Source organism: Ostrea edulis, chromosome 7, assembly GCF_947568905.1.
Source record: "Ostrea edulis chromosome 7, xbOstEdul1.1, whole genome shotgun sequence".
In the NCBI taxonomy this organism is placed as follows: Eukaryota; Metazoa; Mollusca; class Bivalvia; order Ostreida; family Ostreidae; genus Ostrea; species Ostrea edulis.
In genome coordinates this window covers 6457103-6481283 of record NC_079170.1, presented here as the reverse complement: position 1 = coordinate 6481283, position 24181 = coordinate 6457103, and the positions used below count along the sequence as shown (strand labels likewise).

Sequence of the window (24181 nt, the reverse complement as noted above, 5' to 3'; positions counted from 1 at the left end):
TCAGCTACATATAAATGATGACCTGCCACAACCACTACTTTTATTTGTATATAATAATCTGCTACATTTGCTCTCTCCGTTTAGTTTATCACAAAGTCTTTATAACTGAACATTCTGGTTGTTTTCTACGATAGCATCAACCTGAAATTTAAAAATAGATATTGAAATGCAATTATATTATAATAGTGTTTACAGAAGAATTTCCATTTGTTTGGAAATAAACTGGTAGAGGCATTCAAGCTAATCACATGTGATATATTTACATTGGGGCCTGCTAATCATGTGATAGATTTACATCGAGGCCCGCTAATCACATGTGATAGATTTACATCGAGGCCTGCTAATCACATGTGATAGATTTACATCGAGGCCTGCTAATCACATGTGATAGATTTACATCGAGGCCTGCTAATCACATGTGATAGATTTACATCGAGGCCTGCTAATCATGTGATAGATTTACATCGAGGCCTGCTAATCACATGTGATAGATTTACATCGAGGCCTGCTAATCACATGTGATAGATTTACATCGAGGCCTGCTAATCACATGTGATAGATTTACATCGAGGCCTGCTAATCACATGTGATAGATTTACATCGAGGCCTGCTAATCATGTGATATATTTACATCGAGGCCTGCTAATCACATGTGATAGATTTACATCGAGGCCTGCTAATCATGTGATATATTTACATCGAGGCCTGCTAATCACATGTGATATATTTACATTGGGGCCTGCTAATCATGTGATAGATTTACATCGAGGCCCGCTAATTACATGTGATATATTTACATCGAGGCCCGCTAATTACATGTGATATATTTACATCGAGGCCTGCTAATTACATGTGATATATTTACATCGAGGCCTGCTAATCATGTGATAGATTTACATCGAGGCCTGCTAATCACATGTGATAGATTTACATCGAGGCCCGCTAATTACATGTGATATATTTACATCGAGGCCCGCTAATTACATGTGATATATTTACATCGAGGCCTGCTAATCATGTGATAGATTTACATCGAGGCCTGCTAATCATGTGATAGATTTACATCGAGGCCCGCTAATTACATGTGATATATTTACATCGAGGCCCGCTAATTACATGTGATATATTTACATCGAGGCCCGCTAATTACATGTGATATATTTACATCGAGGCCTGCTAATCACATGTGATAGATTTACATCGAGGCCCGCTAATTACATGTGATATATTTACATCGAGGCCTGCTAATCACATGTGAGAGATAATATTACATCGAGGCCCGCATTATCAAACAAAACTTGTTACTAATGCTAGTTCTCATACTTAACTTGTTATTAGCATATTCTAATATATACAAGTAATTATACTATACAGAAACGTGCAACCAATTATATATTTGATCCCAATTCATTTAATTGGTTGTTTGTTGTTTTTTCCCATATTGTTTTGTTGTTTGTTTTTGCTAAATGTAAATGAAAGGGTTGATAACTCTAAATTTAATTTCAAATAATTTATGTCCAACTATAAATCTTCAACAAACCTTTTTGACGATAGGTCCCGCGCAGCCTATTCGGATCCTCTCGGATGTCGCCGGGCACTCTAACCTATAGCTATCCGTAATGCCGTGGCCCTCGCGCGCGGCATTGACAGCTTCCCTGAGGGCCAGGTGCACGCCGACAGCTAACAGTAGAGGAGGTTCCCCGATACCCTGCCAAGAGAGACCGGATTACTTATATACAGACAGACACAAAATTGCCCCACTTTAAAATGCATAAGGTGAAAAAGAAACTTGTATTTTAGAGCAGAGCAGAAGTGGACTATTTAGATACTTTATTAATAGCCGTGTATCTTTTCTATAGCAGTGTATCTTTTCTATAGCAGTGTTAATACTTTTCTATAGCAGTGTTAATACTTTTCTATAGCAGTGTTGATACTTTTCTATAGCAGTATACCTTTGAAGAGTACAGTGGTCTGTTTTCCCCCTTGGCCTCCTTCAGCAGCGACACGTTGAACTCTTTGGGTATGTTTCTGATGCCTGGAATCTTGTAGTTCCCGGGACCGTATAACGTCACTTCCCCTCGGTCCTTGTCGTACGTCACTTGTTCTAGCGTCATCATACCGGCGCCCTATTTATCACCAAATGTATCATTATAGCAAAACGTTTTAAGTACTCATTGTTGTCTAATGATTTGTCCCCCAACCCCAAAGCAAACTTTTCATTGAGTCCACTTTCATATTGCAATAATGCCCTTCAAATTGATGGTAACTTTATTTCGCTAAATAGATTTTAGAACAAGATGAAATTTTAAAGTTTAATTAATGATATTGTTTGTGTACATAGATACATGTTTTAATTTAAGAAATAAAGGTCATGTTTCCGTGTATATTGCAGGATAACATCTGAGGTTGAGAAATGTTTGGAAATGTAAAATTTCAAACAACATTTCAAGACTGAAGGGATTATCCTACACGAGAACAAGAGCTTTATTTCTATTCCACTCCAGAAATATACAGCCGATCGTTTACCTATGAATCTACGAATTAGGTCACCGTGACGTCATAATATTTTATGAAACAGACTGTTTGTTGATGAATAAGGTAAGATCGTAGGGTATACTAGATCTATTTTGAAAAAAATATATATAAAGTATTTAGTTTGATGTTGACTGATTGTATCAACTGCTTTGAATACATAGTCCAAGAAAACTGTTTGCATTGCCATATTTGTTTACATTAATTTAATGTATCGATTTCGGAATGCAGACGATTGGTTTAGCAAATGTTCTTCAGCCATTTATGAATTTGTTTTGCAACATATATTGATTAATGTTTATAATTATAAAATTGAATTATCGGTTATAGACTTTATTTGTGGATTAGCTAAATACGAAGAGTAATAGCGATGAGTATCAATTTTCTCATATTCGATTATTACGTATGACGGTATATGGCAGAATAACGACTGTGGCATTCCTTTGATCTTGGCAATAACCGTTGTAGAATTGATATTATTTTCTTGACCACAAATGCATTTGTTGCAGTCCTATAGCAGTAATGACATATGGTGATGTTAATGATAACAAAATAAATGTATGCACCCAGGGGTGCATGAGCCGAGTTGCATGGGATACATTGTTAAGTCAGGAATGATGTGACATATTCATAATTATGAAGAACTAATTTCAGTTTTAAACTTTTCGAGTTACTGTCTAGAAACCATATTTGTCTGAAGTTTTCAATCTATTTTTGGTCACTGTGACCTTGACCTTTGACCTATTTTCTCCAAAATCAATAGGGGCCTTGCTTTGCTGGTATCCAACAATATATCCAAGTTTCATTTGATTCAAATCTCTGGAAAACCAAAATTTTCTGGAATTTTAAATCTATTTTCGATCACTGTGACCTTGACCTTTGACCTATTTTCTCCAAAATCAATAGGGGTCTTCCTTACCTGGCACCCAACAATATATCAAAGTTTCATTTGATTAGATTGTAAACTTTTAGAGTTATCATCCGGAAACCAATTGTTGACGCCCGCCCGCCCGCCTCTTAATTGTTCTGGGAATTTGTCTGGCAACGTTACATAAACTGAGCCTGGCCTTTTATGGCATGGCAGCAGATCATACGGCTCACAACACCGACTATTTGAAATGTGGTTGCTGTACTCCCTCTAGAAGAGCTAAAACCTGTGCGAATTTCATAACTTTTACAGTGGGGCAGACATGACCGGATAAACATCACTGATGTACTGCGGCCAGGCAAATTATGACTTCCTGTACATTTACACCAAAGAGATCAATTAGTTCAATTTGTGGCGTTTTTCTTTTGCTTATTTAAACAGAGAAACAAGGAAAGATTTACTGAACAGGTAAAACGTTTTTCTTGTTTGTCGACAGGATTGCATGATGAGTGCGAAACGAATTCTAACACAACTAACAATTCCTTTTGCGGCACCAACTATAGTTTGTAAGTTCGGATGTGAGCATTTGAGATGCCATATCATGGTACCCTCGACTTCTTCAAACCTGACATATTTTCTCATCATTGCGATTAGTGACTCTGCAATCTGGGAGAAGTTTAAAGTCCAGTTAAGGACCATACGTATCTCTTGGATGGAAGATTCAACTTTTACTCTAGTCCTGTCCTGCTATCGACTAACCAAAAGCAGTATAGGTAACTGGCTTTGGTAGAGGTCAAGAATTAAGCCATAAATTGTTGGTTTCGCAACACATTGTTGATGATCAATGGACCGGAAAAGTTGAAGGAGCTGATCATAAAGCTGTGGCATGGTATTTCTGTTGATATTTACTTCGCAAAGAATAATTTACAGTCTGATTTTTATGCTTATGGATGCAGCAAATACAAAGTCTTAATGAATTCAGATGCACTGAAGGATGGAGAGCGAAAAACGAACTGGGACAAAACTTTAACACGATCTGTAACTCATCAATATACATTTACATACAAAATTCAGTTCAATATCTCAAGGCGTTTAGAAAAAAAGTCCGGAAAACTGGTCGTCACAATAATTTTTCTACGGTAAAGGGGTACAACTTCATCCAAAATAAACGAACCGAAACGAAAAAATCTTAAACTCGATATGTAACTCATCAATATACACCTGCCTACAAAAAAATTAATTTAATATCTCAAGGAATTTAAAACAAGTCCAGAAAACTGGTCCTAACATTAATTTTTCTACGTTAAAGAGGCACAACTCCATCAAAAATCAACAAACCAAAACAAAACTTAAACTCGATCTGTGTAACTTACATGTATCAACATACACCTGCACACAAACAATTGACTTAATATCTCAAGGCGTTTAGCAAAAAGTGCGGAAAACTGGGTGCCGCAGAAGGACGGACAATATATCCCGATCATTTTGTGGCAATAAAAAATCCAAACAATTTGGAGCATCATACTATCTGACACTTGTTTGCGCAGATCGGTTTTCGTATATTTTTCTTGCAGACAATCGTTTTGTCAACATCTTATTTTATGGCTCAGTTTTTATGGCAAACATTGCAGATATGGTTAACTCAAGCAATAAACAAAATAGCGGTTTTCAAAGAAAAATGATAAGGCAACCTGTTAGCAATGAGTAAATGGTCACGTTTACAATTACCTGCACAAATCCTCCTTCAATTTGTCCGACATCAATAGCGGGATTCAGACTCTTCCCAACATCAAACACAATATCAGCTTTGAGGATCTGAGAATAAAAGACAAAACGCAGTAAAATCATGTGTTAAATGGGTGACAGCATCGCATTCTCAGTGGATGAAAGGTGAAGATAACGAACAGTGATCAATCTCATAACTCCTATAAAGGTGAAGATAGCGAACAGTGTTCAATCTCATAAATCCTATAAAGGTGAAAATAATGAACAGTGATCAATCTCATAACTCCTATAAAGGTGAAGATAACGAACAGTGATCAATCTCATAAATCCTATAAAGGTGAAGATAACGAACAGTGATCAATCTCATAACTCCTATAGAGGTGAAGATAACGAACAGTGATCAATCTCATAACTCCAATAGAGGTGAAGATAACAAACAGTGATCAATCTCATAACTCCTATAAAGGTGAAGATAACGAACAGTGATCAATCTCATAACTCCTATAAAGGTGAAGATAACGAACAGTGATCAATCTCATTACTCCTATAAAAGGTGAAGATAACGAACAGTGATCAATCTCATAACTCCTATAAAGGTGAAGATAACGAACAGTGATCAACCTCATAACTCCTATAAAGGTGAAGATAACGAACAGTGATCAATCTCATAACTCCTATAAAGGTGAAGATAACGAACAGTGATCAATCTCATAACTCCTATAAAGGTGAAGATAACGAACAGTGATCAATCGCTACATTTCTAAATATGCCAGAAGGTTAAAGGTAACGAAAATGCTGCTGTAATAAAACTGTTTAATTGCTATAATTAAAGTGTCGTTTTATTGGAATGACATTTTACAAGAAGATTTACTAAATTAGTCTAAATATAAAGTTCATATGTGTAATGTACTTGTATTGGAATGTAAATGAAATTCTACGATAGGGCAAGCACTTTTCTTTATAAATTCACTACCTCTACATAACAGATTTTAATGATACATTTTGCAGTATACCAGTACTTAACAGCGAAGATTATAAATTCATAATTATGTACATGTATACTAGTATACCTGTTTGTGAGGTACGAAAATACATATACTATTCTAATTGTCCATGGAGCCTGTGGGGCATGTAAATACATTGTTTGTGAGGTACATCAACATTCACACTAGTTTACTTGTGTGTGGGGCATGTAAATACATTGTTTGTGAGGTACATCAATATTCACACTAGTTTACTTGTGTGTGGGGTATGTAAATACATTGTTTGTGAGGTACATGAATATTCACACTAGTTTACTTGTGTGTGGGGTATGTAAATACATTGTTTGTGAAGTACATCAATATTCACACTAGTTTACTTGTGTGTGGGGCATGTAAATACATTGTTTGTGAGGTACATCAATATTCACACTAGTTTACTTGTGTGTGGGGTATGTAAATACATTGTTTGTGAAGTACATCAATATTCACACTAGTTTACTTGTGTGTGGGGCATGTAAATACATTGTTTGTGAAGTACATCAATATTCACACTAGTTTACTTGTGTGTGGGGCATGTAAATACATTGTTTGTGAGGTACATGAATATTCACACTAGTTTACTTGCCTGTGGGGCATATATATATATGTGTGTGTTAAAGGCAGTAGGATGTATGATTATACCTGATGTTCTCCTGTAAGGCAGTCTATTTCTACTACAGAGCAGGCAGCACCATATGAATTGTACAGCGCATATTCTCCTTCTCCCTGCTTTTGGAAATCGTATCCAACGTTTCGAGACCTGAAAAAGTGAAAATAGCATCACTCAGAGGATTGTTGCATTGTTGTTGGGTGTTTATTTGTTGATAAATCAAAATTAGAAAGTCTTACGAGTTTTTGCAGAGCCAGCTTAAACTGCTTTAACTAGCAAATGTGTACCCTTTAACTGATAGTTTATATTTGTTCATAAAATGCCTGTGTTTGCTTTGTACATTTGTGCCTGTTTCCAGCTCAGCACAGTATATCTGCGCTTCTTCTGAATACTTTATCAGGTATAATAATATATAATTATATACATTAACACACTATAAAGATCTCCATCAGGTATAATTATATACTTTAACACACTTTAAAGATCTCCATCAGGTATAATAATTATATTATACTTTAACACACTTTAAAGATCTCCATCTTAGGTATAATAATTATATTATACTTTAACACACTTTAAAGATCTCCATCAGGTATAATAATTATATACATTAACACTAGTAGATATGTTTTATATGACTTATTTCTACACGAATTCAATAGTAGATATGTTTTATATGACTTATTTCTACACGAATTCAATAGTAAATATGTTTTATATGACTTATTTCTACACGAAGTCAATAGTAGATATGTTTTATATGACTTATTTCTACACGAATTCAATAGTAGATATGTTTTATATGACTTATTTCTACACTGTTCAATAGTAGATATGTTTTATATGACTTATTTCTACACGAATTCAATAGTAGATATGTTTTATATGACTTATTTCTACACGAAGTCAATAGTAGATATGTTTTATATGACTTATTTCTACATGAATTCAATAGTAGATTATGTTTTATATGACTTATTTCTACACTGTTCAATAGTAGATATGTTTTATATGACTTATTTCTACACGAATTCAATAGTAGATATGTTTTATATGACTTATTTCTACACGAAGTCAATAGTAGATATGTTTTATATGACTTATTTCTACACGAATTCAATAGTAGATATGTTTTATATGACTTATTTCTACACAAATTCGATAGTAGATATGTTTTATATGACTTATTTCTACACTGTTTAATAGTAGATATGTTTTATATGACTTATTTCTACACTGTTTTTAATAGACTCACTTAAAGAATCCAGCGGCGGACAGACTTATTCTGCTGAAGTATGCAGCTTGGATCTGGATATAAAGAGAGAAGCAAGTAAACAACGACCTGGATGAATGATGAACTAAGAAATCAAACTGATTATTTTGTAAAGTGATGATTGTCAATCTCACCAGCTTTTCCCATGGTGCATCCGGCATGGCATCTTTCAAAGGCTGTAGTCTGTCTTTCAGGATCTGACACGCATTCTGTATGAATGGAAAAAGTAAAGTAAAACTTGACACATACACTGTACATGTATGTTTTTTGGATAGTATCAACACCTGCAAAATAGATCTATAAAAGCAATGTGCCCCATGTAAAGGAAAATACGATGCTTTGAGAATCTAACCAGGAACCTTAAAGGACACATCTCATGTTTTAAAAAGTATACAAAATTATATGCATTTTATCTTCCTTATGCATATAGAAATTGATTATAATAGTTCGTTCGCTGAAACATTGCACTAATTAACCATAATACGGACTTAAATCTAAGCCCCGATTTCAAAAAGCCTAATTAATTAGTTAGGTAGTCACGTGGAACAGTGACGTCATATGCGACCTTCGTCGATCAAATTGTTGTGAAAGTAGTGTTAGATATTTTTTTTAAAATTCGAGTTTTTAAAGAGGCCTAATTTATTTACTTTTTTGGCACCCTGTTTCTCCCTAAAATAGCTCTAGCAAGTTTATCGTTATTTCAGATTTCAAACATTTCGGTTGAGCATCACTGAAGAGACATTATTTGTCGAAATGCACATCTGGTGCATCAAAATTGGTACCGTATAAGTTTTACATTACCATGGATACCATTTTTTTTTCTCGATGTTCACAAATTACCTGAGTCTTATATCTTTTAGCCACCAGTGCAAACAAATAGCGATATAAATACCAAAATGTAGAAGAAAGCGAGTATGAAACGATCTGTGATTGCGAGTGCATGGGGTCGCTGTCTAAATACTATTTGGTAATGTTATTCCTTTAGACATCTGTAATTATAGCGTTGTTGTTGTTTTTAAAAAAAATAAACAATGCAGTTATTATTTTGGATTAGATAAATTACGTTACGATGTATCGTTGACAACTAAGTCTTATACTGCCATACATGTCATGGGTGTATTTCGAAAAAAAAATTAAATAAAAATGATCAAATTTATAATGGAAAGCACAATACTTTGTTTTAATCAAGCAGTTTTATTTATCATTAATTTTCTTTAATCTACACGTTTTCAGGAAGTGGGAGCACGGCGTACTGCATGTATTGTTGTTATGTACACATTCATTGAAAAAAAAATGAAGGCATTATAATTCAATTCAAAGTTAGGAAATACAATATTTCATTTAATCATAACTGAAAGTTCAACTCTTGTGATAGTGGATCGGCCAGAACAAAGATCATACTTGGACTGTGGTCATTAATCAGGAAGTTAAACAGGAAGTGTTATACCAATATCATAATTCATATGCAACTCTTCTAAAATTTTGTTAAACTTGACGAGGTGAGACAGAACGGTCGACGGATAGGACAGCTATATTTATATAGCCTCCGATTTCAACAATAGGGGACTGAAAATTGATCTATACTGCATGCTGGGGAAATGTTGCCTCCATCTTCTTAATTTTGCTTATCTTGTTCTCACGCTGGTTGCTATCAATGAATGGAATGATGTACAACCTCGTCACGGTCGCGTATGCCGGTTAAATTGCCCTCCGCTATCACCAAAGGGGTTCTTCCATGTTATAATTCCACCCCAGGTCACAGAACTTCCGCCCAATCTCTTTTATGGAAACGGTGATGTCTCATACACAAGTTAACCTCGTCAGAGTAGGACGGATAGCAGGACGTCGAGGACGGATGTTGGCCTTCCGCAATCTGTTCCTTACGGTACGAGGACTTATCCGTCGATGGCCAGGGATGCTTCTAGCGGCCAAAGACGCCAGATTGGGATAGATAACGCAAATGTGTAGTCCGTATATACTGGAAATGTCATGAGTATAGATATATAATGTACTTACCATCACTGCCCCACCATTGAGATCAGCCACGAAACTTCCCCCAGTTTCTGTTGCGTTGGGAACTGTCGCTGTGCTGGTTTCGCTCATATAGATCTTCTCCATCGGAATCTCTAGCACAGTTGCAGCCACCTAGAAGTAAGTTATAATTACATCATACGTCCAGATGTTAAGTTTCACGGCTATTTTGAATGACACACTTCATCAATGTCCATTACCTGAATCATCTTGGTGTGAAGACCCTGTCCAATTTCGATTCCTCCATGGGTGAGAAGAACAGAACCGTCCTGGTAAATATTAACCAAAGCCCCAGCCTGAAAGAATGAACATGTTCATAAAAATATCAATAAAATTCACTTTGAAATTAACAGGTGGAGTCAGTAACTCATACCATCAAATCATCCAACATCTACTAAAACACATAATCACAAGTGCGAGACCAACATTATTCATATGAGATGTGAATTAGAAAATAAAGCTTTTCCCATGTAGAAAACAATATCAAATCGAATTATGGAATACATTTTCTCTCACCATGATGAAAACGAACGATGCTGTAACAGTGTAAGGCAGAAAAATCTCACATAGCGATCTCACATTGATACTGCCGGTCTGACACTGGCGTACTTCCGGTCTGACACTGGCGTACTACCGGTCTGACACTGGCGTACTTCCGGTCTGACACTGGCGTACTACCGGTCTGACACTGGCGTACTTCCGGTCTGACACTGGCGTACTACCGGTCTGACACTGGCGTACTTCCGGTCTGACACTGGCGTACTACCGGTCTGACTCTGGCGTTTATATGAGAAAATCACGTTACTTCTCTAACACTACTACGATGTCATTGATTATGACGTCATGATTATTTTTCATGCTTTACATTACACAAAGAAAAAATATTTGTTCATTTCGATTTAATGTAGTCCTTGGAAGACGATGTTTGCTTACCAGTTTCCACTTTCAGTGGATATGCTGTTTTTAACTGTTTAAATAGCTGTAAACCTATTTATGGTAGAATGAGGATTTTATCAATTTTGAATTATCTACAACTTAAATAAAATATCAATATTATTGTCAAGTACAATGATGTGTATCATATTAACCATTGCTTTAGCAAATGACATTTTCTTCTTTTGGTCATCTGATATATTCATGTAGGTGCTATTGGAAAGCATAGAAGGAATTTTATATCATGCACTACGTCACTCTATTTTAAAACATCTCTATTACCTGACACAAAAACACTATGGGGTAACCAATGCTGAAGACAACGGTTGACATGGCAATTCCTCTCTTCCTGAACCTGTTTTTACTGCAATAACGAGGAGAAAGGCTTCATAAAAACAGTTATAACTCAACAACACAAAACAGATTCAAAATAAGATTGATAATCCGGTATCACTAAACAGACATAGACTTCAATTAAATCTAAGCATAGTTAAATCTACGCTCAGTTCATAATCCTGGGGAACGAAATAATTAAAGTAGCTCATTATGCTAAAATTTTATTTAATGGCTCGTTAAAACACCTCTTAAGAAGTATGATTTCACCATAGAAATAGTGATACAAGCTCTCAAGTATTTCATATGATTTTTTGGTGATTTACTCCGGAATGACAAACAAGTTGAATTTTTTGCAAATAAGATACCCCAGAGTCTAAATTTTGCTGTGATTTGATGTATTATATGAATATCTAAGAAAATATGCCTGAACGACTCAGATAAATGGTTTAATGCTTTAATTAAAAAAATATTTATGAAAATTGAAAACGTTATTTGTTAATATTTTTTTAAATCTAAGGATAAAATCTTTTAAAAAAACATGTCCATTAGATAAAGATATATATCAGAGAAATATTATTTCAAGCAGAAATTGAAATGAAATGGTAAAAACTCAGAAATATTACGATTTTTCAAATTTGAACCAAGCACGATCGGAATTATAAACAAGAGGCTCAAGTGCCACATTGCTCACCTGATTCACCTTGGTTCATTTTTAACGATTTTCCCTATATATGTGTATGTAAAACTTTGATCCCCCTTGTGACCCCATCCTACCCCTGGGGGCCATGATTTAAACAAACTAAAATCTGAAATATGTTAGAAAGCTTTCATGTAAACAGCTTGTTCTTCAGAAGAAGATTTTTAAAGATTTATCCTATATATTTGTATGCAAAACTTTGATCCCCTATTGTGGCCCCATCCAACCCCGGGGGCCATGATTTGACAAACTTGAATCTGCACTATGTCAGGAAGCTTTCATGTAAATTTCAGCTTTTCTGGCCCAGTGGTTCTTGAAAAGAAGATTTTTAAATGACCCCACCCTATTTTTACATCTTTGTGATTATCTCCTGCATCCAAGGAGGCTTTGTGGCAAGTTTGGTTGAAATTGGCCCAGTGGCTCTTGAGAAGAAGTCGAAATTGTGAAAAGTTTATGACGCCGACGCCGCCGACGACGACAGACAACAGACAAATTTTGATCAGAAAAGCTCACTTGAAACCTTTGGCTCAGGTGAGCTAAAAAGTAGCCATAGAGAACATTGTAATCAGAAAACTACATTCCTTGATGTAAAATGGTTTACAAATTAAATGAATTTATCAAGGAAATTAATCTATTGATGACAAATGCGTACAATTTAGCAACAATAATATTATGTTAGTAATTTCTATCAAATTTGATCGGGATTGGTACTTTTATCTTTCGTTTTCATATAAATATTATATATATCTGAACTTTAGTCATTTCGTTTCAATTTCTTTTATGAATATGTTTCTTCGATATTTCGCTTTTCTAATTGACATGTTTTTCGAAGATTTTATCCGTAGATTTAAAAAATATTAACAAATAACGTTTTAAATTTTCATGAATCTTTTTTTTCTAAAAAATTACAACGTTTACATCTGAGTCTTTTAGGTATGTTTTGTTAGATATTCATAGCATACACCAAATCATAGTGAAATTTGGACTCTATAGAATCTCTTATTGGCAAACAAAACACCCTTTTTATAATTTTGAGAATAATCACAAAAATTTCATACAAAATAATTGAGAGCTTGGCATCACTCTCCCGTGGTGAAATCATACGAAGTGTTTTAACGAGCCATTAAATAAATGTCACTTGGTGTAATGAGCTACTTTAATTGTATGACTGAATAATTGCGAGCTTCCTGATTGGCTGAAATATACAATATAACCACGTAGAAAAATGGAACTCACCTCCACATATCTTCCAGGTGATTATAACATTTAATTTTTCCAATATCGAACCAAAAATGAATTGAGAATTTCTAAATTGATATGATTGGTTATTATATTTTGGACGATCAATGAAAACTCGTCTCTCTCTCTCTCTCTCTCTCTCAGACTCGCATCTCTAGTCCCTTTTGATTAGACCTTGCACTCTAGCTGTAAACAAATATGGCTGACAAGGTATCGTTTCGTATGCTTCGGTGTTTAAATCATTCAATCATGATAACAGAATTATTGACACATCCTTGGTCAATACCGTACAATTGCAGCACTCTCGAAAGTACAATGTGTACACACCCTCTGGGTTAAGTGAACACTGTACTTTTGAGGTAGCAAACCATTGTATTGATATCGAAAGTGCAAATTAATTGTATACTGTATTTTTCATTTGATGTTCAGTTTCAAAAATATTTTTTGGAAAAAGAAATTATTGAAAATGACATTTTAACAGGCTTTTAAACATACCGATTAAACTCTTCAATTTCTTTCGAGACCTCGTCGAACTTGCTCTGTTTTTTGCAATCCTCCCAGCATATAGGCAGATTGAAATGTTTAAGGACCATTCCGTTCACATTTTTATCGCCTTCTTTGTAGACATTCATTTCTCTAAGCTGAATGGAAAATAAAATACCTTGTCTACTATGTCAATTCATTGAAAGTGATCTTTTAAACATAAAATTAAATCTTTGCACCAGAGGATGAATAATTAAACTATCATATGATTACTAATATTGTTAGATCGGTTTTTTTACATATTGATTTGGACTACGGGTTACTCCGTTTACCTGATCAAGATACAGGACTAACGACGGGTGTGACTGGTCAACAGGGGATGCTTACTATTCCTAAGCACAAGACCTCACCACTGGTGTGTCCAGTAGTACGTGTTTCTCCATCTCTTAATTTCGTATTCTTCATTGGATTTATAAGACTGATTATTGTTCGGCATCTTACTTTCCATTAAAAGTTTTACTTTGCTATACAAAAAATTTGTTTGCGTAACTATGCTTAACTAGAAAACTGACATGGTCTGCAAGGGGGGCCCTTAGTATTAATAGGGTTATTAGAGGAAAGTGACATCTGTATTTGATATAGCAATATTTGGGGTTGGTATATATGTTAGAATTAATAATATTCAAAGATATATTGGAATGCAAATTTGTGAAGAAGGAATCATGAAGCATATTTATGAGAGACTAATGCAAATTTAAATTAATTCTGTTTGACACACACTCAAACATTACAGAGTGCAACTAAATCCCATTGTAATAGGGTATTCAAAATGGATAACTGGTACAAAATATGGTACATACTATTCGAAAAGAATTATGAATTTGACATATTGATGTCTTGGAAAAGGAAATTCTAGACATCGGGGCTCTAAGCGTATTCAAACATATTGTCATTTGATAAAAGTGTTCTACATTTACAAAAACAGAAATCTATAGAATATGTCTTTACATACATAGGTGAGAAAGTTTCCATTATTCCTAGCCGAGACATACCATGTATGCGCTAAAAAATGCATAAGCAAATATCAATATACTCACGTCGAAAATGTGGACCTTACCCTCAACAAGCACAGTGAAACACGTCATTTCGAGATTTTCCCCGACGAAAGCTCAGTAACAGTAATGAATAAGGTACACTCATTTTGTATCTATTTTGTGACTTTCTTTATTAAAAGGAACAGTTCTCTAAGGTGTAGTATGCAATTACAGTTTACTACATAATTCAATTTCTTGAAGCAGTTGCAACCGCACATAAGAAATTTTATTTCGTATTCTGATCCCGATCGAAAGTTGTTGATTGGGAATGACGTGTTTAATTCAATATACATGTAACATTAAGCAATTTTCATATCACATTTAAAAACAAGATGTGTTTGTGAAACACAAATGCCCCCGATAATAGCCAATTCCGAAGATGGCCAAGGTCACAAGGGCAAATATCTTGGTACCAGTAGAAAGATATTGTCAAAAGAAATGCTCATGTACAATATCAAAGCTCTAATATTTACCATTTAGAAGTTATGACCTATGTAAAAAAAAATTAAAGTAGGTCAAATGTCAAGGTCAAAAGGTTCAATACCAATGGAAAAGATCTTGTAACAAGGAATACTCATGTGAAATATCAAAGCTCTATCTCTTACTGTTCAAATGTTATTAGCAAGGCTAAAGTATTCAAAAAGTAGGTCAAATTCCAAGGTCAAGGTCACAGGGTCAAAAATGTTGGTACCCACAGAAAGGTCTGGTCACAAGGAATACTCATGTGAAATATCAAAGCTCTATCACTTACTGTACAGAAGTTATTTGCAAGGTTAAAGTTTTCAAAAAGTAGGTCAAACTCCAAGGTCAAGGTCACGGGGTCAAAAATGTTGGTACTCACAGAAAGGTCTTGTCACAAGGAATACTCATGTGAAATATCAAAGCTCTATCACTTACTGTACAAAAGTTATTAGCAAGGTTAAAGTTTTCAAAAAGTAGGTCAAACTCCAAGGTCAAGGTCACGGGGTCAGAAATGTTGGAACCCACGGAAAGGTCTGGTCACAAGGAATACTCATGTGAAATATCAAAGCTCTATCACTTACTGTACAAAAGTTATTAGCAAGGTTAAAGTTTTCAAAAAGTAGGTCAAACTCCAAGGTCAAGGTTACGGGGTCAAAATTGTTGGTACCCACGGAAAGGTCTTGTCACAAGGAATACTCATGTGAAATATCAAAGCTCTATCACTTACTGTTCAAAAGTTATTAGCAAGGTTAAAGTTTCAGACAGAATGACAGACAGGACAAAAACAATATGCCTCCCGATCTTCGATCTCGGGGGCATAAATATATAATTATATATATATATATATATGTATATATATATATATACATACACAATGTTGTAGAGTTATTTTTTGTAAATTTTCTATATCAATACAATGCATATCATAATTCAAATTGAATTATCTCCCTAAGACAGTGGTAAATGGATACGGTCATAATAAGAAAGATGATGACATACAAACAGACATGCAAACAAATTAAGTGACACAACTCCAAAATCTATAGGTGTTTTCCTCTTATTGTAAAGTATTTCTGTACAAAATTTGAAAACTGTACGATAAAAACTGTTTGAGTTATCGTGTCACAGGGAAAGTGTTGACGGACAACAGACGGACGGATGGACGGACGGACAGACAATGTGATTACTATAGGGCTTCCCGCATTTCATGCGGTGCCCTAATAACCATCAATTCAAACAAAATGCAAGTAGATTTTAGCTAAATTAGTCAAATTATAATTAAACAAATTTGAGCTCAGTCAATTTAATAATCAATGTATGCATTGTCGTATTCATTTCTTATATCAATATGCCAAAAACATAGTAAGTTTCCGATGAAAGTTTTGGGAGGTGAAAGGCTTCAACGTTAGACGTCCGAAAAAAGAACATCAAAGACACACAAATAACGTCTTCGATGAAAGGTGAAGATAACGAAGAGTGACCAATCTCATACGAACAGCGACCAATCTCATACGAACAGTGATCAATCTCATAACTCCTATAAAGGTGAAGATAACAAACAGTGATCAATCTCATAACTCCTATAAAGGTGAAGATAACGAACAGTGATCAATCTCATAACTCCTATAAAGGTGAAGATAACGAACAGCGACCAATCTCATAGCTCCTATAAAGGTGAATATAACGAACAGTGATCAATCTCATAACTCCTATAAAGGTGAAGATAACAAACAGTGATCAATCTCATAACTCCTATAAAGGTGAAGATAACAAACAGTGACCAATCTCATAACTCCTATAAGCAATACAAAATAGATAGTTGGGCAAACACGGATCCCTGGATATACCAGAGGTGGCATCAGGTGCCTAAGAGAAGTAACCATCCCCTTTCAACCGGTCACATCTCAGCTTTTTTACTCACCCTATTGAATGATATCCCGGTTTTTTTGGCGATATCATACATGATGTTATGCATAATAAAGTTTCCTTGAGGTCCTCCAAATCCTCTAAAAGCTCCATTCGATGGAAGATTTGTCAAACAAATTCTTCCAGTTCCCTTGTAGTTAGGAATATCAAATGTGCTTTCCATTGCAAGCATTGCTAACTCCATCACCTTTAATATAAGGAATTTTTTTAATATTTGTTATCTAATCACGCACTGACAATATCAAATGTATGTAAATCATTTAAAAGCTCAGTCGTATTATTTTCACAAGCCTTTGATTAGTCATTGTCAAAATCAGTAAATCAATCTAACTTAAAATTCTTATAGTTTTCTTAGAATATTTCATTTTTCAGCAATGTATTGATGGTGAAGCTGCAAACTTTACCATATCAACATATCGTATTCAAAATCTCATCAAATATAATTTCTGGTTATACAACATAAATTTTACGGTTTTGGTTTGGACTGTTCACTTTTCAAAAACATTTCTTGTGAATTCAGTTCAATGTAAGCACAACCATTCCGTTGCATAGTGTCTACACAATGTACTAGTATTCAATATTATAGTTTCTATTAATAAGAGATATAAACATTTTACTTTGTGGAAACATACACATTCAAACAGCCGTCCTGTCAGCTAATAGAAATAAAACTGTTACATGTAAGTTTCATGAAAATCATCAATGTACTTACAAACATGCTGACACCATTGTTCCAACCTGCATTCAAATATAGGTCAATTGACAGAGCAGTAACTCTTCCATCTTTGGTAAACCCAGCCTACAAAAAACGTTTTCCATAAAATACAGCTGTTCAGGGAAACAATGTGTTACTGTATGAACACATTCTTTAATCAGAATACTGTATAATAATGTTGCAGACAATACTAACCTTATAGAAGGCCTTAAATGGATGCCTTTTACATGTGGTCTTCACGTCAAAGGATCTTGTGTAAATCAAACGCACAGGTCGATTTACTCTGTGAAAACAGATGCATGTGAATCAGTGATCTAAGCTACACTGGGTTTGAGTTCCAGAACTGAGGTAGAAAAGGGGAAAATCGCCCATGAAATGGGTCAAAGATAATATTTGCTCATCAACAATGTGGCATTATCTTGTGTATTTATTGTAAATATTGAAGCATTTCCTCTTTTTGCTATTGGTATCCCATTTCGTTTCTAATTCTTTAAGATTCAAACACAATATCAGACGCATTCTTTCCTGGGAATGATCCACAATTGCCCGACCGCGTGGTACATAAATAACACAAATGAGCAGAAAGTATCAGCTTTACTTTACTTGTATTTATCAATATCTCTTAATTTTCAGTGAATCATATTTCATCAACCAAATGGACCTGTCGCGGTAGCTCAGAGGTAGAGTGTTCGCTTTGTAACTGTGAGGTCTTGAGTTCCACCCCGCTCTTGCCATTACCGCGTCAAATCTAAGACGTAAACATGGGTAATGATTCCTCTTATGTCAAACGCTCAGCATTTAGAAGTTAGAATTACATGTCTTTCGAATATGATCATAAAAATAAAAACGGAGGTCAGGCGTCGACACGTCAAAGAACCCTCAAAGCTATGGCCGTAAGTGCTAAGCATAGGTTTGAATTTGTGGTACTTGATCTAAAACTGGTGAAGTTGGTGAAGTTTCCACATGAGTGAAGAATTCTCAACGGGACAAACAACCAATCAGCCTACAGCACGCGTGATATTATGAACCACGCATGGGCAGAAGCAATCTACAGTGTATGTACACATAAGTAAATAATAAATATTCAAACATTTTCGTTAATGTAAATTTGAAAGTGAAAAGACGCCATGGAATAAAACAAAATCGCATCATGGATGATGATTTCTATCAATTAGCATAATCAATTTCAAATAAAAAAATGTATGTACATGTATACAATGCATACGAAAATGGTTACTGTTTAAAAGGGAGAAGGTGCGAAATATCCACTTACTTCCACGCTGCCACGGCGGCCGTACCACTCGCTGAAATAGTATCCAAAGCCTTACCACCAAAGGCTCCTCCTGGAAAAAGCACATCTTCACATTATCCCAACATAGTGAAGACAGGGTGAGGGAATATACATGTATGTGTATATGCCATGCAGCCCACTTTACGAAATTGCCGAAATTTGAGTTGCTCTTAAATGTTTGCTTGAGTTTTTTAAGAAATGGAAAATTGGACGTGTCATCAGATATGTGCATCTATTTGTCTTCAGAGAGTTTTACTGCCCTATTTCAATTTAAAAGTTGCTTAACGTTAGTTACATTAGAATAGCCTTCTACCGGTTCTAAAATTCATAATCTACCTACCTGATCTCTTCACTCGCACATTGACCCTGTTGTTTGGTACCCCCAAGAAAAGACCCACATCTGTCTAGAAGTTAAAACCGTGATTTATTTAGCATATAATAATGGAAAAATGTAGTTTCATACAAACTTGTTCAGACATGATTTAAAAGACAACAGTTACACAGTATGTTTATCTAATAGATAGAAACTTACAATGTTTTGTCTTTTCCTTAGTCATTAGAAAGCTTTGAACAGATCATCCATTCATGTTTCTTCAAATGAAATTGAATGAAAGCAATACCTGACAACCATTAGCTTCTTGTGTGTTAACGAAAACATCCACTTCACTGTCCTCCTTTTTCGGAACTACTAGAGCTGAGATTGGTTCCATATACAGATGTTCTTGTGCCCCAGTATTGATGACGCCTTCCAAACTCATTTCCGCTTCTGCCAAGCCCTTTTCGATGTCCCCGTTCACGTGACTTGCGACATATGCATCCATGCTCTTTTTCTCAATAGCGTCCTATAAGAAGAAATTGAAATCGACATTGCGATTGACATCATTACCTTTAGCTTAAAAATATACATGTGTATGATTAGAGAAATTTAATTGTCACAATTGTCACCTCTATTAGAAATAGAGTTGGCAGATCCTCGTATTCGACTTTCACCAATTTGGCTGCTGCTCTTGCAATCTCTCGTGTCTCTGCAATAATTCCACCTATAGGCTGTCCGTGAAAGGAAACCTAAAGGAAAAAATCCCAAACTTTTATTAATCATGGGAAATGAAAACGATTCGCCAAGAGATTTTTTCAAAAGTAATTAGAAGTACATGTACATGGGTAAAGCTGAAAGTTTAAGAGATGCTCCGACACAAAGCTGAATTATAAATGAACACCTCTCAGTAAAATGTTGTATTATTAATTAAGCTTAAAAAGAAACGTGAAATTACTTGTCAATGGAATGGAAACTTTCACAGGAGCAAAACGTTTACAATGCTTAACCTTAGGAGTCAAAAGAAACTAATTCACGATGAACCGTATTATAATATGATATTATTAACATTTATCCATCTCTATTACAACAAGAGGCCCATGGGCCACATCGCTCACCTGAGTCACCTTGGTCCATATCTGAAGACTGTCCATATATATTTGCATGTAAAACCTTAGTCCCTATTATGGCCCCAACTACCCTTGGAGGCCAAGATTTTTGCAAACTTGAATCTACACTATGTCAGAAAGCTTTCATGTAATTGTCAACTTCTTTGGCCCAATGGTTCTTGAGAAGAAGATTTTTAAAGCTTTTTCCTATATTTGTATGTAAAACTTTGACCCCCCCCCCCCCCCCCCCCCCCTGCCCCACTTGTGGCCCCGGGCATCCTACCCCCGGGGGACATGATTTGAACAAACTTGAATCTGCACTATGTCAGAAAGTTTTCATGTAAAAATCAGCTTTTCTGGCTCAGTGGTTCTTGACAAGAAATTTTTTAAAGATTTTTCCTATATATTTGTATGTAAAACTTTGATCCCCTATTGTGGCCCCATCCAACCCCGGGGCCCATGATTTGAACAAACTTGAATCTGCATTATGTCAGGAAGCTTTCATGTAAATCTCAGCTTTTCTGGCTTAGTGGTTCTTGAGAAGAAGATTTTTAAAGTTTTTCCCTATATATTTGTATGTAAAACTTTGATCCCCCTTGTGGCCCCATCCTACCCCCGGGGGCCATGATTTGAACAAACTTGAATCTACAATATATCAGGAAGCTTTCAGGTAAATTTCAGCTCTTCTGGCCCAGTGGTTCTTGAGAAGATTTTTAAATGACCCCACCCTATTTTTGCATTTTTATGATTATCTCCCCTTTGAAAAGGACATGGTCCTTCATTTGAACAAACTTGAAAGCCCTTCACCCAAGGATGCTTTTAGCCATGTTTGGTTGAAATTGGCCCAGTGGTTCTGGAGAAAAAGTCGAAAATGTGAAAAGTTTACAGACAGACGGACAGACAGACAGACGGACGACGGACAAAATGTGATCAGAAAAGCTCACTTGAACCTTCGGTTTAGGTGAGCTAAAAATCAAATTTGTTGAAATAACCTTTGTTTCTTTTATTGCCTGAAATGATATTCTGTTTAAACATTAGAATTTAAGGCATTTCAGAGTTTGGATATAAAATATCAAAGGCTCTAATGTTACAGCGGAAATACTAGTTTCAATTAAACAACTGCTAACTAGTCTCAAATGCCAAACTTTTGAGAAAGAAATTTTGAAGAAATAAATCAATATTACAATGATTCTCTTAGGATGAAATATAAAAAGTGCCAAGTTTAACCTCTTTATCGGGAAATAACGGAATGTCATGAACCAAAGGTCCATACATATTTTCTCCTGGTACATCCCTATGGTCAACATAATCCACCACCCCTGGCATTGCCAAAGCGGCCGATGTGTCTACAGAAAGGATCTTAGCATGTGCCCTTGTGCTTGTCACATACCACATCGATAACTCGTCTGAAAAACGTGAAACAGAATTGATTGCCTGGAGTCCATCATTTTAGGTACAGTTCATCATTAAACGCGGTTAATAGTCATTGAAATTGAATATAGCAACGGTATCCAAATCAGTTGAAAATTCTTGCATTTTCAACAAATGCAAGTTTCAGATCTTATTGTGCATTGACATTCTACATGATTAGAATTCTAGCCATACTTGTGTATTGCGGCATGTCATCGATAAACACGGCTTCGCCGGAAGCAAGACTCTTGGCAGCTGTGTGGTGAATGGGTTGCCAGACAATTTCCTTGGCCTCCGGGTTGGGTACGTCATAATACTGAGCCCCAGACGAAAGGGTAGGTGTCAAACCAAATTCTGTCTTCTCATTCGTTTGCTGATAACAAAATTTTCTCCATCAATCAAAGCATTTAAAATTGTGGCAACTTACCACATATGTGTACCTGTAGTTTCTTTTGCTTTTTAACAAATAATTTCATTCTTGGCGATTATCCATGCATTGACGTACCTTTATTGTTTCCGAGATTTGTTTGTACATTTTAAAGAAGAATGCACACGCTAGTGAGATTTTGTACTTCATGGAATCGGCTTTGCACTCTTTCAGCTCCCCAATGATCACATCGCAGGCTTCACCTATCAGTTTATCATCAAACGATCTGTAGAAGATTAACAAATTTAATATTAGTGAACACAGTCACTGTGAGGTGTCTAGCAAACATTGTATCCACTGACGGCAACAATTGCATCTAAAACAATTTCCTGAAACAAAGACGATTTATGTGCAGTTATGTACCTTCCGTTAGCAACGTTGGATACTTTCTCTAGAAGACATGGTTTACTCTCGATATTTCCCACACAAAACCTCAAATTTTCGATATTTCCATTCTTTTCATTCACCCGAAGAACCATCCCAGAATTCACCACAGCGTAATCCATACCCCTACGGAACGGTTGTTTGGAGTAGAGCACATACTCGTTCTATAACGGAAATTAAAAACAATATGTAATAAAAATAACCAGTTTATATCATCATACATTTGTGTATAATGTTACAAGATTTTTGTAACTTTATCAAAACGTTTCTTATATTTTTCAAGTTGAAATGCTGTTAATTCTGACCTGTTTGTTGAATGGAATGAAAACAGACACCAAAATGTCCTGTGGGTCAGGTACATTTATTCCATTCTTTACAAATTTCTCATATGACAGCTTCTTTGTTTTCTCTGTGTAAAAAGAAAATACAAAATTATCATATCAAGAACGATATATCAAGAAGTTCTAATTGTTTAAACAATAATATCATATATTGTTAAGGGAGAATATTAGACAAGATATCATAATAAACTGAACAGATGATTTTTTTTTTGATTTTTTTTTTTTTTTACGAATTTGTAAGGGTACGGGGATGACATACTATTTGGTGAGATGAAGTTCAACTCTGCACCAACAGTCAACATAAACGTCTGCAAATCATGAGGTCCAACACTCATCAGATGCCCTCCAAGGGTCTGCAGAAAACATAATTACACCATGTATAATATAAATACACATATACATTGCAGAATTCCGTCAATGTTCTACCAAGTCCCTATCTTTGTTTCATACAGAAATATGAACTTCAGAGCTTGTTCTGCATATGATCAGTTTATAAATCGGCAGGCTACTGTCAAATAAGTTAATTTTACAGGGGTTTCAACAGCCTATTTTAATTCTACTTTGGTTTTATATACAGAAAAGCAAATAAAATCAAATTTATGGTCATCATTACGATCTACTTCACCAATACAACGTCATTAGGTAACATGCTGTCTGACATGTTTCATTCTCGCTGTGAGACCGTTCTTTACACACTGATTGTAATTGCGGATTGCTGCATTTATCTGATCAACATATGGGGCGCATGGCGGGTGTGATCTGTTGATAGTGAATGTTCACTCCTTCTAGGCACTTGATCCGACCTCTGGTATGTCCAGGGGCCTTTGTTTGCCCTACTCTTAATTTTGAATTCTTTATAAGAATTATGAGATCGATCACTGTAAATGTTGTTTAATCATCGCACAGATGTATTAATGAGGCTGTACACTATGCCATACGTTAATACTAATTTACTATTTT

General features: G+C 35.3%; 1 protein-coding gene across 4 annotated transcripts in view; it reads right to left on the bottom strand.

Moving 5' to 3' along the window:
• LOC125655837 (xanthine dehydrogenase/oxidase-like) overlaps nt 1–24181 on the bottom strand; it is a 58289-nt gene that overhangs the window by 659 nt on the left and 33449 nt on the right. For all 4 annotated transcript variants that reach the window (XM_056143135.1, XM_048886360.2, XM_056143136.1 and 1 more), the window contains 24 exons: nt 23481–23574; nt 23186–23289; nt 22860–23044; nt 22575–22722; nt 22265–22442; nt 21887–22065; nt 20183–20302; nt 19858–20079; nt 19578–19641; nt 19220–19289; nt 18142–18229; nt 17944–18030; nt 17227–17418; nt 13762–13907; nt 11277–11358; nt 10262–10357; nt 10047–10175; nt 8165–8239; nt 8013–8065; nt 6790–6907; nt 5129–5215; nt 1953–2126; nt 1541–1708; nt 1–141 (listed from right to left, as the gene is read on the bottom strand). The exon at nt 1–141 is cut by the window's left edge and continues 659 nt beyond it. In XM_056143135.1, the coding sequence (XP_055999110.1) occupies nt 100–141; nt 1541–1708; nt 1953–2126; nt 5129–5215; nt 6790–6907; nt 8013–8065; nt 8165–8239; nt 10047–10175; nt 10262–10357; nt 11277–11358; nt 13762–13907; nt 17227–17418; nt 17944–18030; nt 18142–18229; nt 19220–19289; nt 19578–19641; nt 19858–20079; nt 20183–20302; nt 21887–22065; nt 22265–22442; nt 22575–22722; nt 22860–23044; nt 23186–23289; nt 23481–23574 (2901 nt within the window). In that variant the 3' untranslated portion in view covers nt 1–99. The remainder of the gene's footprint in view (nt 142–1540; nt 1709–1952; nt 2127–5128; nt 5216–6789; nt 6908–8012; nt 8066–8164; nt 8240–10046; nt 10176–10261; nt 10358–11276; nt 11359–13761; nt 13908–17226; nt 17419–17943; nt 18031–18141; nt 18230–19219; nt 19290–19577; nt 19642–19857; nt 20080–20182; nt 20303–21886; nt 22066–22264; nt 22443–22574; nt 22723–22859; nt 23045–23185; nt 23290–23480; nt 23575–24181) is intronic.